General features: G+C 60.5%; 1 protein-coding gene across 1 annotated transcript; it reads left to right on the forward strand.

Moving 5' to 3' along the window:
• Positions 1–10,723: 10,723 nt before the first annotated feature.
• Positions 10,724–11,392, forward strand: BHLHE23 (basic helix-loop-helix family member e23). Its single transcript, XM_055343658.1, has one exon. The coding sequence runs from the start codon at positions 10,724–10,726 to the stop codon at positions 11,390–11,392; it is 669 nt and encodes a 222-aa protein (XP_055199633.1).
• The last annotated feature ends 1,477 nt before the right edge of the window (positions 11,393–12,869 follow it).

Below are 12,869 nucleotides of genomic sequence, written 5' to 3' on the forward strand. Positions count from 1 at the left end.
GTGGCCACTGGACGCACAAACCCAGGGGCTTGCTGCCCCCCGGAGGCTGGCGGGGGAACCGCCCCTGATGGGTCACCCCTCAGCCCTGCGAGCAGGTGCGGGGAGGGGGGGACCTGGGAGAGGGGCAGGGGCAGGGACTGGGTCCGTCCTACTCTCCGCCACGGCCCTGGACACCCAGGCTGTCCTCCAACCAGCACCAAAGGTGCCGCAGCACAGCCCCCCACCCATGCAGAGCCCCCCACTGCCACCAACCCCGTGAAGCGCTCAGCAGCGGCTCCAGAGGCAGCGACCTCAGGAGACCTCAGCAAGGGCTGGGCAGTCACTGCCTGATGTCCAAGGGCCTGCAGAGCAGGTGGGGAAGGCGGCAGGTGGGAGCGAGGCCAGCGCAGCCGGGCAGGTCGACGGTAGGAGCAGGCGGGGGGCACAGAGGAGCAGGTAGGATGTGGGCGGGCGTGGGGGCAATGGCCGGGGCCTGGCACAGAAACGCCGTCTGCAGGTGTCCACGGCTGACCACCTGGGCAAGGGCGCGAGTGGGCCGGGCGGCTGTGGCTGCTGCTGTGCCCAGCTCGGGGGGCCAGGGGGCCACGGTTTTCCTCTGAGGAAGGGGACCAGGGCGGGGACTTGCCTGATGTGCTTCACCAGGATCCCCTCATCATCTGGGGGAGAATAAACGTGGGGACCCCACACAGCAGCGGGAGGCCGTCTGGGTTACCTGCTGCTGGGTGACAGGCCACTCCACACCCAGCTTAAAACAACCCCCGCTATGGCTGTTCATGTCCAGGGGCTCGTCTGCCCCGCGTGCCCTGGGCTGGGTCGGGTCGGGAGGTCCAGGAGGGGCCAGCGACACCCGGGGCCTCGGCGTGGGCAGGGGCCAGGCACCCTCCACGGGACCCTCCACCTGCAGGACAAGGTGCCCAGAGGCCAGAGGCGGGGAGGCAGCAGAGGCAGAAGCACCCCCCACAGAAGTGACGCGGACCCCCAACGCACGCAGGGGAGGAGCGCAGAGGCCAGTGGCTGGAGCAAAGGAAGGGGTGACTCCAAGCAGCCACTCGAGCAGCGGGAAGACAGAGCCAAGGTCTGTCTGCACCGCCACGTGGCTGACCCAGGACCCCAGAGCTGGCCCGGACACCCCCAGCTCCAGGAGCCGCTCGGCCCTCATGGGTGGGCCGGCGCACACCCTGCCCCAAAGAAAAGATAAGAAATTGGGAGAAACCTCAGGACCCCACTTCCTTGTCCCCCTGGTGACGCCAGGGAGCAGTCGGGGAGCCCGAGTGGCATTTCCACATCGTCCCACGTCAGCAACCGAGACGCCTCCGCCAAGGGGAGAAGCCTGGGGCCGGGCGGCCTCTGATCTCACTTCCAGACTCCAGACTCTGCCGCCAGGACTCCCACAGCGGCTCTGCCGTCGGGTGCTCACGGCCCTCCCTGCCGCCCTCCCTGCCAACCCCAGGCAGCAGGAGAGCGGCTGATCAAAGCCAGGGACAGGACAGCTGGACCCACCGCCTTCCTTGGGCCCCAGAGCAGATGGTCTGACAGCAGCAGTGGGGAACACCGGCCAACTCCTACTTCCTCCGGAGCCCGGGGCCAGGGTTCTGTCCATTTGTAATCGAATTGTGTTTTTTGCCATTGAGTTGTACGAGTTCTTTATATAGTTTGGATATCACCTCCTTATCATACATAGAATTTGCAGTTTCTCCCATTCTGTAGGTCGCCCTTTTATTTTGTGGATGGTTTCCTTCGCTGGGCAGAAGCTTTTTAGTTTGATGTAGTCCCAGTAGTTTCTTTTTGCCTTTGTTTTCGGTGTCAAATCCAAAAAACTCATCACCAAAACCAATGTCAGGGAGCTTACTATCTGTGTTTTTTTCTAGGAGTTCCATGTTTTCAGGTCTTTGTTCAAGTCTTTAATCCATTTTGCAGGTGATTTTTTTTATGATTTTTTTTGATTTTTATTTATTTATGATAGTCACAGAGAGAGAGGCAGAGACACAGGCAGAGGGAGAAGCAGGCCCCATGCACCGGGAGCCCGACGTGGGATTCGATCCCGGGTCTCCAGGATCGCGCCCTGGGCCAAAGGCAGGCGCCAAACCGCTGCGCCACCCAGGGATCCCTTGCAGGTGATTTTTATGGATGGTGTAAGAAAGAGGCCCAATTTTTGCACGAGGCTGTCCAGATTTATCAACACTATCTGTTAAAGAGACCATCCTTTCCTCACTGAATAGTCTTGGCTCCTTTGTCATAAATTAATCGGCCATATATGTGTGGGTTTATTTCTGGGATCTCTATTCTTTTCCTCTGGTCTATTTTTCTGCCAGGACCACACTGTTTTGACGACTACAGCTTTGAAGCACAGTTTGGAAGGAGGAGGAATGATGCCTTCAGCTTTATTCTGCTTTCTCAACAGTACCTTGGCCTTTCAGGATATTTTGTGGTCCCATATGGATTTTAGGATTTTTTTGTTCTATTTCTGTAAAAAAAAATGCCATTGGAATCTGGCGTTGAATTGGAAAATTGCATCGAATCTTTAGATGACCTTGGACAGTACGGACATTTTAACAATATTAAAGTCCAATCTATGAGCACAGAGTATCTTTCCATTTGTTTGCGTCTTTTTCATGTCTTTTCATCAATGTTACAGTTTTCAGAGTTCAGGCATGTCAGCTCCTTGGTTAAATTTATTCCTACATATTTCATTCTTTTTGATGCAATTTTAAATGGGATTTTCTTAATCCCTCTTTCCAATGGTTTGTTGTTAGCCTATAAAACACAACTGATTTTGAGGGTGCCTGGGTGGCTCAGTTGGTTAACTGTCTGATTCTTGGCTTCAGCCCAGGTCATGATCTTAAGAGTCACGATCTCAGGGTCGTGAGATCAAACCCCGAGGTGAGCTCCGTGCTCAGGAGAGAGTCTGCTCGAGATTCTCTCTCTCTCTCCTTCTGCCCCTTCCCACTTGTGCATCCTCTCTCTCTAAAATAAATAAATAAATCTTTTTAGAAAAAACACAAATGACTCTTGTGTATTAATTTCGTATCCTGCAACTTTGCTGAATTATTTTACTTCAGTTTTTCAGTGGCGTCTTTAGGATTTTCTATACAGGGATCCCTGGGTGGCTCAGCGGTTTGGCGTCTGCCTTTGGCCCAGGGTGCGATCCTGGAGACCCAGGATCAAATCCCACATCGGGCTCCCGGTGCATGGAGCCTGCTTCTCCCTCTGCCTGTGTCTCTGCCTCTCTCTCTCTCTCTCTGTGACTATCATAAATAAATAAAAATTAAAAAAAAATAAAAAAAAGGATTTTCTATACAGACAGTCCCCTACTTATGATGGTTTGGCGTATGATTATTTGACTTTGCAATGGTGTGAGGGTAATACACACTCAGTAGGAACCCTAGTTTGATTTTGATCTTTCCCCCAGCTAACGCTAGGCGGTCGGATCCTGCCTTACGATGGTGGGCAGCTCCCAGGCAGCCTCGTGTCCAGGAAGGTCAACAATCATTCTGCACTCAGCCAACTATTCTGTTTTTCACTTTCCACACAGTATTCAGTAAATCAGATACTCAGCACTTTATTATAAAATAGGCTTTGAGTTGGGTGATTCTGCACAACCGTAGGCTCACGTCGTGTGCCGAGCACGTTTAGGTCAGCCAGGCTGATGGGATGTTTGGTAGGTGAAGGGTATTGAATGCATTTTTCTCCTCGTGATACTTTCAACTTACAACAGATTTATCAGGATGTGACGCCGTCATAAGTCACGGAAGGTCTCTAGGCAATATCGTGTCATCTTCTAGAGGCAGTTTTACTTATCCCCCCCTTTTTTTAAAAAAAAAAAAAAGATTCATTTACTTATTCATGAGAGACACAGAGAGAGAGAGAGAGGCAGAGACCCAGGCAGAGGGAGAAGCAGGCTCCATGCAGGGACCTGCAGGACCCCGGGGTCACGTCCTGAGCCCAAGGCAGACGCTCAACCACTGAGCCCCCCAGATGCCCTTACTTACCCCTTTCTGGTTTGAATTACTTTTATTTTTCATCAGGGATATTGGCCTGTATTTTCTTCTCCTGTGGTGTCCTCACCTGGTATGTGGGTAGTGCTGGACTCATAAAATTAGTTTGGAAGCATTCCTTCCTCTTTTATTTTTTGGAAGATTTTGAGAAGGGTCGGTGTTATTTTTTAAACATCTGACAGAATCTACCCGCGAAGCCATCTAGTCCTGGGCTTTTCTTTGTTGGGAGGTTCCTAGTTAATGGAATCAACCTCCTTATAGTGATTGGTCTGGTCAGACTTTCTATGTCTTCATGACTCAGTCTTGGTAGGTTGTGTGTTCCTAGGAACTTACCCGTTCCTTCAGGCTGTGCAACCTGGTGTACAACGGCTCAAGCAGCCTCTCACGATCCTTTGTATTTCTGTGCCATCGGCTCAGCGAGGTCTGCGGCAATTTCATTCATAACTGCCGACCACTAACAGAAGAAACAGACAGACAGACTTGTAGCCATGTAGACCTCTTGAACGATACAATCAGTGAATCTGACCAAATTAACTTATATAAAACACCACACGCCACAACTAAGGAAGGATCATGCTTTCATCAAAAAAAAAAAAAAAACTTACAAATTTTGCAAAAATCAGCCATTTGGGGACGCCTCGGTGGCTCAGCGGTTTAGCACCGGCCTTCGGCTCAGGTCATGATCCCCGGGGTCCTGGGATCGAGTCCCGCATCGGGCTCCCCGCATGGAGCCTGCTTCTCCCTCTGCCTGTGTCTCTGCCTCTCTCTCTGTGTCTCATGAATAAATAAATAAATCTTTAAAAAGAAAAAAAGAGAAGAAAATAAGTAATCATATTCATGTCATTAGGGAGCAAAGTTTTCAGAGCAATCCTAAGCCCCCAGTGGAATGGCTTTATGGGCGGTTGTCACCGTGTGACCTAGTCCAGGTACACAGTGAGACTGTCACAGCTCAGCAGCAACTAAACACAAAAAATAAGAACACGATGGATTTGAATGTCACAATACATACCCCTGACTGAATTGAGGTAAACACAGATTGTATATCTATACGTATATATGATTCCAACTGGGTCCAATCAAATTCCCATCGTGTGCGTGAGCCGCCTTCGCTGACCACAATGTGCCAAAATAAGAAATCAGAAAGAAAGGGGAAACCAAAAAGGCATTCATATAAGTGAATATTTCGCCCGAGGTTAAAAAAAAAATTACAAAATTTAAAACGGCTTCCCGGGCAGCCCAGGTGGCTCAGTGGTTTAGCGTCGCCTTCAGCCCAGGGCGTGATCCTGGAGACCCGGGATCGAGTCCCACGTCGGGCTCCCTGCATGGAGCCTGCTTCTCCCTCTGCCTGTGTGTCTGCCTCTCTCCCTCCTCTCTGTGTATTCTCATCAATAAATAAAATCTTCAAATAAATCTTTTAAAAAATTAAAAAAAAAATAAGACTGCTTCCCTGGGAAGGAATCAGTCACTGCTTCAAAGAAATTTGAAGGCTCTGTATCTAAACGTGAAGGGCGCAGATTGTGTTCTCAGAGGGACAACCACGAGCCCTGACTGAATGTCAGGAGTCTCTGGTCAAGCTCATTGATCCCAATAAAGCACAACAGAGGGGTTTCTTGTCCAAGCGGGGGTAGGGGGTGGGATGTCAGGAAGGCTTCCTGGAGGAGGAGGTGCATTCAGTCCTATGGGATGGGCAGGGGTGTTGGAAGTAGGCAGATGTCTAAAGCCAAAGCACTGAAACTAGACCCATCCCAGGTCACACCTCCCAGGTCACACCTCCCCAGCCATGGTGCAGCAACCCCCGTGGGCACTGGGGGGTGATGTTGGGACGAGGCTCGCGGCAGGGGGTGGGCAGGTGCAAAAGGCCCCCAGGGCCCCCGAGCAGCAGGTGAGCGGCGCAGCTGGGCATTTTCCGTGGAGAGAGATGAGTCAAGCCAGGAACGGAGAAGAGGGAGCGGGACAGAAGGAAGGGCTCAGGCCAAGACCCTCCCGAGCTTCCTCACCGACTCGTCCGCTTACCCCAGGTCGGCGGCTGAGCGGAGACAGGCTCGAGCCGATGCAAGCCACACCTGCCCCAAGACGCGTCCTGGTTGCCCAGACCCTCCGCCTGCGGGGACGGCGAGAGGGGGGCGACGGGGGGGGGCTTTGTGAACTGTCCGGTGCCGTAAAAATACACTAAGTGGTAGTTTTGTGAGGTTTCTCCCAACACCCGGACCAGGAAGAGCTTCCCGTGAGCAGATCAGGACCAGACCCTCCGCCCTCCCCAAGGACAGTGCAGGGACCCCGAGCAGAGGGGGGCAGACGCCCGGCCCCACCGCGGGCACCGCAGCACCGATCCCGGGGCCCCGAGGCGCTCGGCAAGAGGTACATGGAGACGAGTGTCGCCCTAAAATGAGCTACCGGCACTCGGTGCATCAGCAGTGGCCGCAAACGCGGGGGTGGGGGGCAGAGTGCCACCTGCACCACCAGGCCTCCTCCCGTGTGCCCCGGGGACCCCGCCCCGAGGAGCCGCCCAGCCAACAGCAGGTGTGGCAAGCCTGTCACCTCCCGCGCTGGGGAAACTGCACAGGGAAGAATCACGGCCCGAAAGCAAGAAGGACGCAGAAGATGCAGAGGATTGAAATAAGCCCCGTCAGGCACCTTTCAGGGAACGTCTGTGTGCAAACCGCGCGGCCTCCGCGGCCTCCAGCTTCTTGCGTACAACAGGCTGCTCCTCAGCGATGTTTGACGAGACACAAAGCACAGTGGGTGACATAGAGTGACAACAAGTTCCCTCGCCAGGACACGGAACGTTGGGATGGAGTCCTCAACCCCAGCCTGGGAATTGCCGGGAGCAGGTGTGCCTGTGGCACCCGCAGCCTCTCCGACCTCCTCCTCCCGTCCCCACGCCTCTCGGGTTTGCCGGGGAGGAAGGGCGGCTGCCCCAAGGCCACTCGGCGCGACCTCTGTGGACCGCAGAGCTGTCCTCCTCTCCCCCCACCCGGCCCCCCAGACCTGTGCCCCAGGTGACTGCACCCCACTGGCCCCCACCCCGAGACCCACCCGCTGGAGGGCTGGCATCCGGCTGGCCAGGCCAGACAGCTTGCTGCATGGGGGTGCCGCCTGCAGGGCCCGGCGCTGGACCCCATGGCCAGCAGGGGCGGGGGCACCACTGGCTCAGAACGGCCTTGGGGCACAAACACGATCCCCTCCACCAAGGCGGGCACAGGCCCAGGGGCTGCGCAGCTCCCCAGCACCCCGCAGTCAGTGGGGCGGGTGGCCTCAGCTTGCGCTGCCCCTGCTCCTGGGGTGAAGGACCCGCAGCAGAGAGCAGGCCGTCTGCCCTGAACACCAGGGGCAGCGTCGGGCCCCAGGACGGCGAATTCGGTGAGCGCCACGACCGCCCTCTCCACTCCATGCAGCCGGGGAACCAGCCTGCGGCGCCCACCAGGAGCCCCAAGCCCCACTGGGAGCCCCACGCCCCACCGGGAGCCCCGCGGCGGGCCCAGGGCGCCCCTTCCAGCAGGCCCCAGCTCCCCAGCAGCCCCCCCGCAGGCGGAGCGCAGCCTCCCGGGCGGCCAGCAGGTGGCGGCCGCTGACCAAAAACCGGGCCTGTGTCTGCGCTTTGCGGGATCCGAGGCTGTTCCCTCCGCAGAGGGGCCTCCCCAAGGCTGCCTCCCGCCCGCACCCACACGCGGGCCCACCCGGCCTCCAGTCCTCCTGGGAGCCGCTGAGGGGCCTTGGACTGAGCTTTCCACCTCCCCAGCGCCCGCCCGGCCCACAACCGCGGCCGCAGCTGCAACAGACGCCGGCGCGACCTTAACCTCCCCGGCGATGCCCACCTGCGACCGTGTCTGGGACGCCGGGTTCAGTTCTCAGGGTTCAATCTTTTACTCTTTAAAGCTTGTATCGTAACCACCCGGTGCTCACCCCAGTGCGCGCCTCACCCCATCGCCTGCTGCCCCCGCCCCTCCCCCCTGGGCAGCAGTGCACCCCGGAGCTAAGCGGCTGTTTCTTGGTTTGCCTCCCCCTTTCCTTGCTTGTGTCTACAGGTCCACTCGGCGGTGATCATACAGCTCTTGTCCTTCTCTGACTTATCTCACTTAGCCTAACGCCCTCTAGGTCACCCCCGGGGTGGCAGATGTAAGACTTCACTCCTCTTGGGGCTGAGGGGCTCCCCATCACACACATACATCCAGGTCAGGTTCTGGAAGCCCACCTGGCCCACCTGTGCTTAGTTACCTGTTCTACCGACATGCCCCACGCTGGGCACCATCCCCCAATCCCACAGCCCCCACCCTGAGTCCCCGGACAGGACACCATCCGATGCTCCCGTGGCCTCAGGGTGTCTGTGGAGTTGGCCCAGTTCTCGCCGCGTCCCCTCTCACCCCCTGGCTGCTCTGCTAGGCCTGGGGGGCCCCCAGGGGGAAGTGCCCCCCAAGCCCCGAGACCACAGTGTTCTGTTGAACACGCTGCCCTGAGCACATTCAGTGACTGCTGCTACCCTTTTACCTGAGTTCAAACTCCCCGGCATGGCCGGTGCCCCGACCCTGGAGTCCCTGTCCCCACGCTGGCCCCTGCGGCTGTCCTCCAGCGTACTGTGCCCCTTCTGACGGCCTATATGCCCCCCCGGCCCAGCCCTTAACCCTTCAGACCATGAACGCCATGGCCTCTTGTCCACAGCAGGCTGTCCCCAGTGCCCGCCTGTGCCTGGCCTCAGTCCAGATCCTTTTCCTCCTTGCCAACCCTTACCCCCCCATTTGTTCTGGGCCCAGACGCACTGGTGGGTGAGCCCTGCCCTCCTGAATGCACAGCCAGGGCAAACACGGGGCCCCGGCGCAGGCAGAGGCGTTAGCCAGCATGCAAGTCCTTTCCACTCCTCGCAGGACCCGGAGCAAAGGGGCTCTGAGGTTCTCCGTGACTACTTACCTCTATGTGGCCTCAAACACCTGCACACAGCATAGGAGCCCCTGAGAGCCAGGATCCTAGGCATTGCTGGATTTCCAGAACCTTCCAGAGAGCAAATGGCTCTAGGCCATTCGCTCCACAAAAGCACACGGCACCTGCTCACCCTCCCTGAGCACCCAACAAAACACGGACCATCTCTGTTCTCTAGCTCTGAAGGAACCGGACGGCACAGATGTGAAGCCACTTCGCCAAGGTCTCGTGCTGGAGGCCAGGGTGAGCCCCGTAGCTGGACCGAGTGGCCAGCCAGCATCCTCAGCGGCTCCCAGGCCTCCAGGCAGCCCCTCAGCTGGGGGAAGGTCTGGGGTCCCGGCCTTCACCCCAGCAGCACCTCTGGGATCTCTAGGAGAAACTCTGGAAGCCAGTGTGCACTCGCAGCTTGTGTAGTGTTCAGTCCAAGAACACGGGGAACAGTTAGCCAGCGACGTTCCCGGGGCCGTTCCCTCGGTGAATGCTCTGAACGGGGACTTGGGTGGGGAGCACGATGCCCTCCCCTGTTCTTCAACCGTGTCAGAAACTCCAGGGTCACTCCACCCCTCTCAAGCCCTCCCATGGGGCTGGCATTAATCCCCAACCCCTCCCCTCGGCCCCTGGAACACTTCCCACTGGACGGCCACCTGGCACTGGGGAAGCTGCGCCCAGGGATCGGCACGGCCCCCACCCCATTGCAGGCTGCTGGGAGACCTGCAGATTCCCACACCAGGCACCCCGGCCGCCATCCCCACAGGTGCTGGTCTGACGCCCACCTGGGGAGGCCCCTGCAATGTCCCTGGTGCATGTGTGGAGGGGGGGGACACAGGCCAGACTAATGACCCCCCTGCCCCTGGTCTCTCACTGGCCATCCTCCCACACCCCACCACGGAGGCCATGCCCTGGTGAGGACAAAACCAGAAGATTCCCTCCTTACATGAAACACCGGGACACTGGAACCAGAGGTTTGTCCTAACGGAGAACCAAGCTCTGGTCCCCGCCTTACACACTAGGACTTGCAGGAGCTGGAAACACCCTCAGGACGCAGGTCTCCTGGGAGAGCCCGGTGGGGACTGGAAGCCCAGAGAGAACCCTGCTGGTGCCTCCAGGCCTGGAGCCACAGGGCTGGTAGCCAGAGCCAGCAGCTGGGAGCCTCGTGGGGCTTCGGCGGAGAGGGCACCCACCTGGGGCTGCACACGGAGACCCCCACCCCGCAGGGGCCCCAGGCAGGTGCGAGTGCTCCGGGGAGCGAGGCGGGTGTCTCAGGTTGTGCTGCGCGCTCCTCTTCAGCCCCGTGCGGGGCGGGCTCCTGGCGGAGGGACGGAGGGACGGAGGGACAAACACGAGACGGACTGGGCAGGTGCCCTGGTGAGGCCGGGCGCTCTGCGGTGGCAACCCGCGGCGTGGGGTAGCGGGGAAAGCGGGCACCACCCAGACGGCCAGCGCCCTCCCCACCACGGCCTCCCCACCTCCCCACCCTGGCCGTCGGTCTGTCCCCCGGCGCGGCCCGGCTCCAGAAGAGGCCGTCACCAGGTCCCTTCTGATTGGATGGACGCCGAGTCCCCGCGGGCGCCCCCCGCGCCTTAAAACTGCGGCGGAGCGAGTGGGAGCCGGAGCCCGGCCGGCCCTGCACGCGCAGCGAGGGTGGGGGACGGAGGGCGCGGAGGGGCGCGGGGGGCGCGGGGGGCGCGGGGAGGCGCCGGGGCGCAGGGGGCGGAGGGGCGCGGGGAGGCGCCGGGGCGCAGGGGCGCGGGGGCGCGGGGGCGCGCGCGGAGAGGCTCGGAGGGGCGGCCAGGCCGGGCGCGGGGGCGGGAGGCGCCATGGCCGAGCTCAAGGCGCTGTCGGGGGACGCGTACCTGGCGCTGGGCCGCGGCTACGCGGGGGCGACGGGCGGCCTGGCCTACGGGGCGGCGCGGGGGCCCGAGGGCGGCCCGGGCGGCGAGCTCCCCGCGGGCCCCGCGCCCCAGGGCGCGGCCGAGAGCAGCGGCGAGCAGAGCGGCGACGACGACGACGCCTTCGAGCGGCGGCGGCGGCGGCGGCGGCGGGGCGCGGGGGGCGCGGGCGGCGCGGGGGCCGCGGGGGAGGCGCGGCGGCGGCCCCGGGAGCAGCGCTCGCTGCGGCTGAGCATCAACGCGCGCGAGCGGCGGCGGATGCACGACCTGAACGACGCGCTGGACGGGCTGCGGGCCGTCATCCCCTACGCGCACAGCCCGTCGGTGCGCAAGCTCTCCAAGATCGCCACGCTGCTGCTCGCCAAGAACTACATCCTCATGCAGGCGCAGGCCCTGGACGAGATGCGGCGCCTCGTGGCTTACCTGAACCAGGGCCAGGGCCTGGCTGCGCCGGTGGCCGCTGCGCCCCTGCCGCCCTTCGGCCAGGCCGCCGTGTACCCCTTCTCGGCGGGCGCCCCGCTGCCCTGCCCCGACAAGTGCACCGCCTTCTCCGGGACGCCCTCCGCGCTTTGCAAACACTGTAGCGGGAAGCCCTGAGGGCCCGGCCGCCCCTCCCGCTCGCGTCCTGCATTTCACCTGCCCCCCCGGACCGGACCGGGCCGGACCGGGCCGGACCGGACCGCGCCGCCCGCCCCGACTCCGCCCGCCCGCCGGGAGAGGCGCCCGACCTGGGGCCCGGGGCGCGCCGCCGCGCAAACCACGTCTGGGCACCGGACGGAGCCGCCGAGCCCGCAGCGCACCCCCGGGCAACCTCCCCACGTCCGCGTCCAGCCGGGGTCGGGACAGGTTGACAAGCCCTGCTCGTCGGAGCACCGCCCCTCACGCTGAAAAAGAGAAAAGGAGAACCAGGACTAGGGCGGGAGCCGGTCCGCTGCGCCCCGGGGCGGTGGCCTTGCGGGGCTGTCGCGGGGCCAGGGACAGAGCGCGCCTGCCCGGCTCGGGGGCTCCGGGCCCTCGCGGGGGGCGCGTCCTCCGCCCCGCTCTGCTCTCCGCTCTCCGCTCTCCGCTCTCACCAACTGCGGGCCGCTCCTGGTGGCTGTTTCCCCGGCTGCCTGGACCCCACACCCCGGACCCCAGACCCCGGGCCTCCGAGGCGCCAGGACCTGAGCGCCCCTGCAGCCGAGCACCCAATGCGCCCGACCCGGGCTGCAACTGTCCCGCACAGAGGAGCTGGACTGCGGCCGGCGCCGGTGACCCTGGGCAGTAGCTTTGGGGCTCTTTGAAGTCAGTGTGTTCTGTTGTTTTGTTGTCTGCCCAGCGGCCTGAACGAACCTCTAGAGGTGAGTGGACGCCAGCCCTAGCTGCCTCCAGGTCTGCAGAATTTGTCCCCTATAGAATCCCTGGACTCCCCGGCCACCATCGCTCCCGCCGGGAAGTCCCTGCGGGGTGTGGCCCTCGTGGAGTGGAAGGAGACCCGCCTCGCGCCCTCCGCTTCCAGGCAGCTGTCTGGAGGAGGGTCCTCGCTGCCCAGGGCCCCACTTGGCCCTCAGTGTCCCGGAAGGACCCCGTCTACCCCGGTGACCTCCACACCAACCCCGGCGCATTTCCAGGGGAGAAGGCCAGGCCACGGGTGAGTAGCCGGTGGGAGGAGCTGCTTCCTGACCCCTGGAAAGGTGATGGGTTTGTCTCTTGGTGTCTCTTGCCTGTCTCTTTGATGTGGATGCACAGAGCAGATCTCTGCCACCATAGGCGTCCCCGTACTCTGCGCCGCCGGCTGGCCACCCTGGGGACCAGGCTGTCCGTGCCCATTTGCACCCCAGCCGCACTGCTGCAATATCCAGCTTTATTAACCCAATTTCCTCGGCTGTCGTTAACGCTATGCTAATGAGGAGAGGACCTCCGCCCTACAAAGCGGCCTGTCTAAAGCATTTAACTTTAATTAATACATTTCAAAAGGCCCTTTTGTATTTGCAAAATGAAGTGTGTGATTAAGTCTTATTCATAAAGACATATGCTTAATACTGGTTTTTGCTAATTTCCATATTTATTTCTTCACTGTCCTTTTCTCCCGAAC

Source organism: Nyctereutes procyonoides, unplaced genomic scaffold (assembly GCF_905146905.1).
Source record: "Nyctereutes procyonoides isolate TBG_1078 unplaced genomic scaffold, NYPRO_anot_genome, whole genome shotgun sequence".
In the NCBI taxonomy this organism is placed as follows: Eukaryota; Metazoa; Chordata; class Mammalia; order Carnivora; family Canidae; genus Nyctereutes; species Nyctereutes procyonoides.

What these genes read in the sequence shown, in the direction of transcription:
- BHLHE23 (XM_055343658.1), top strand. Translation starts at nt 10,724, where the DNA reads ATGGCCGAGCTCAAGGCGCTGTCGGGGGACGCGTACCTGGCGCTGGGC.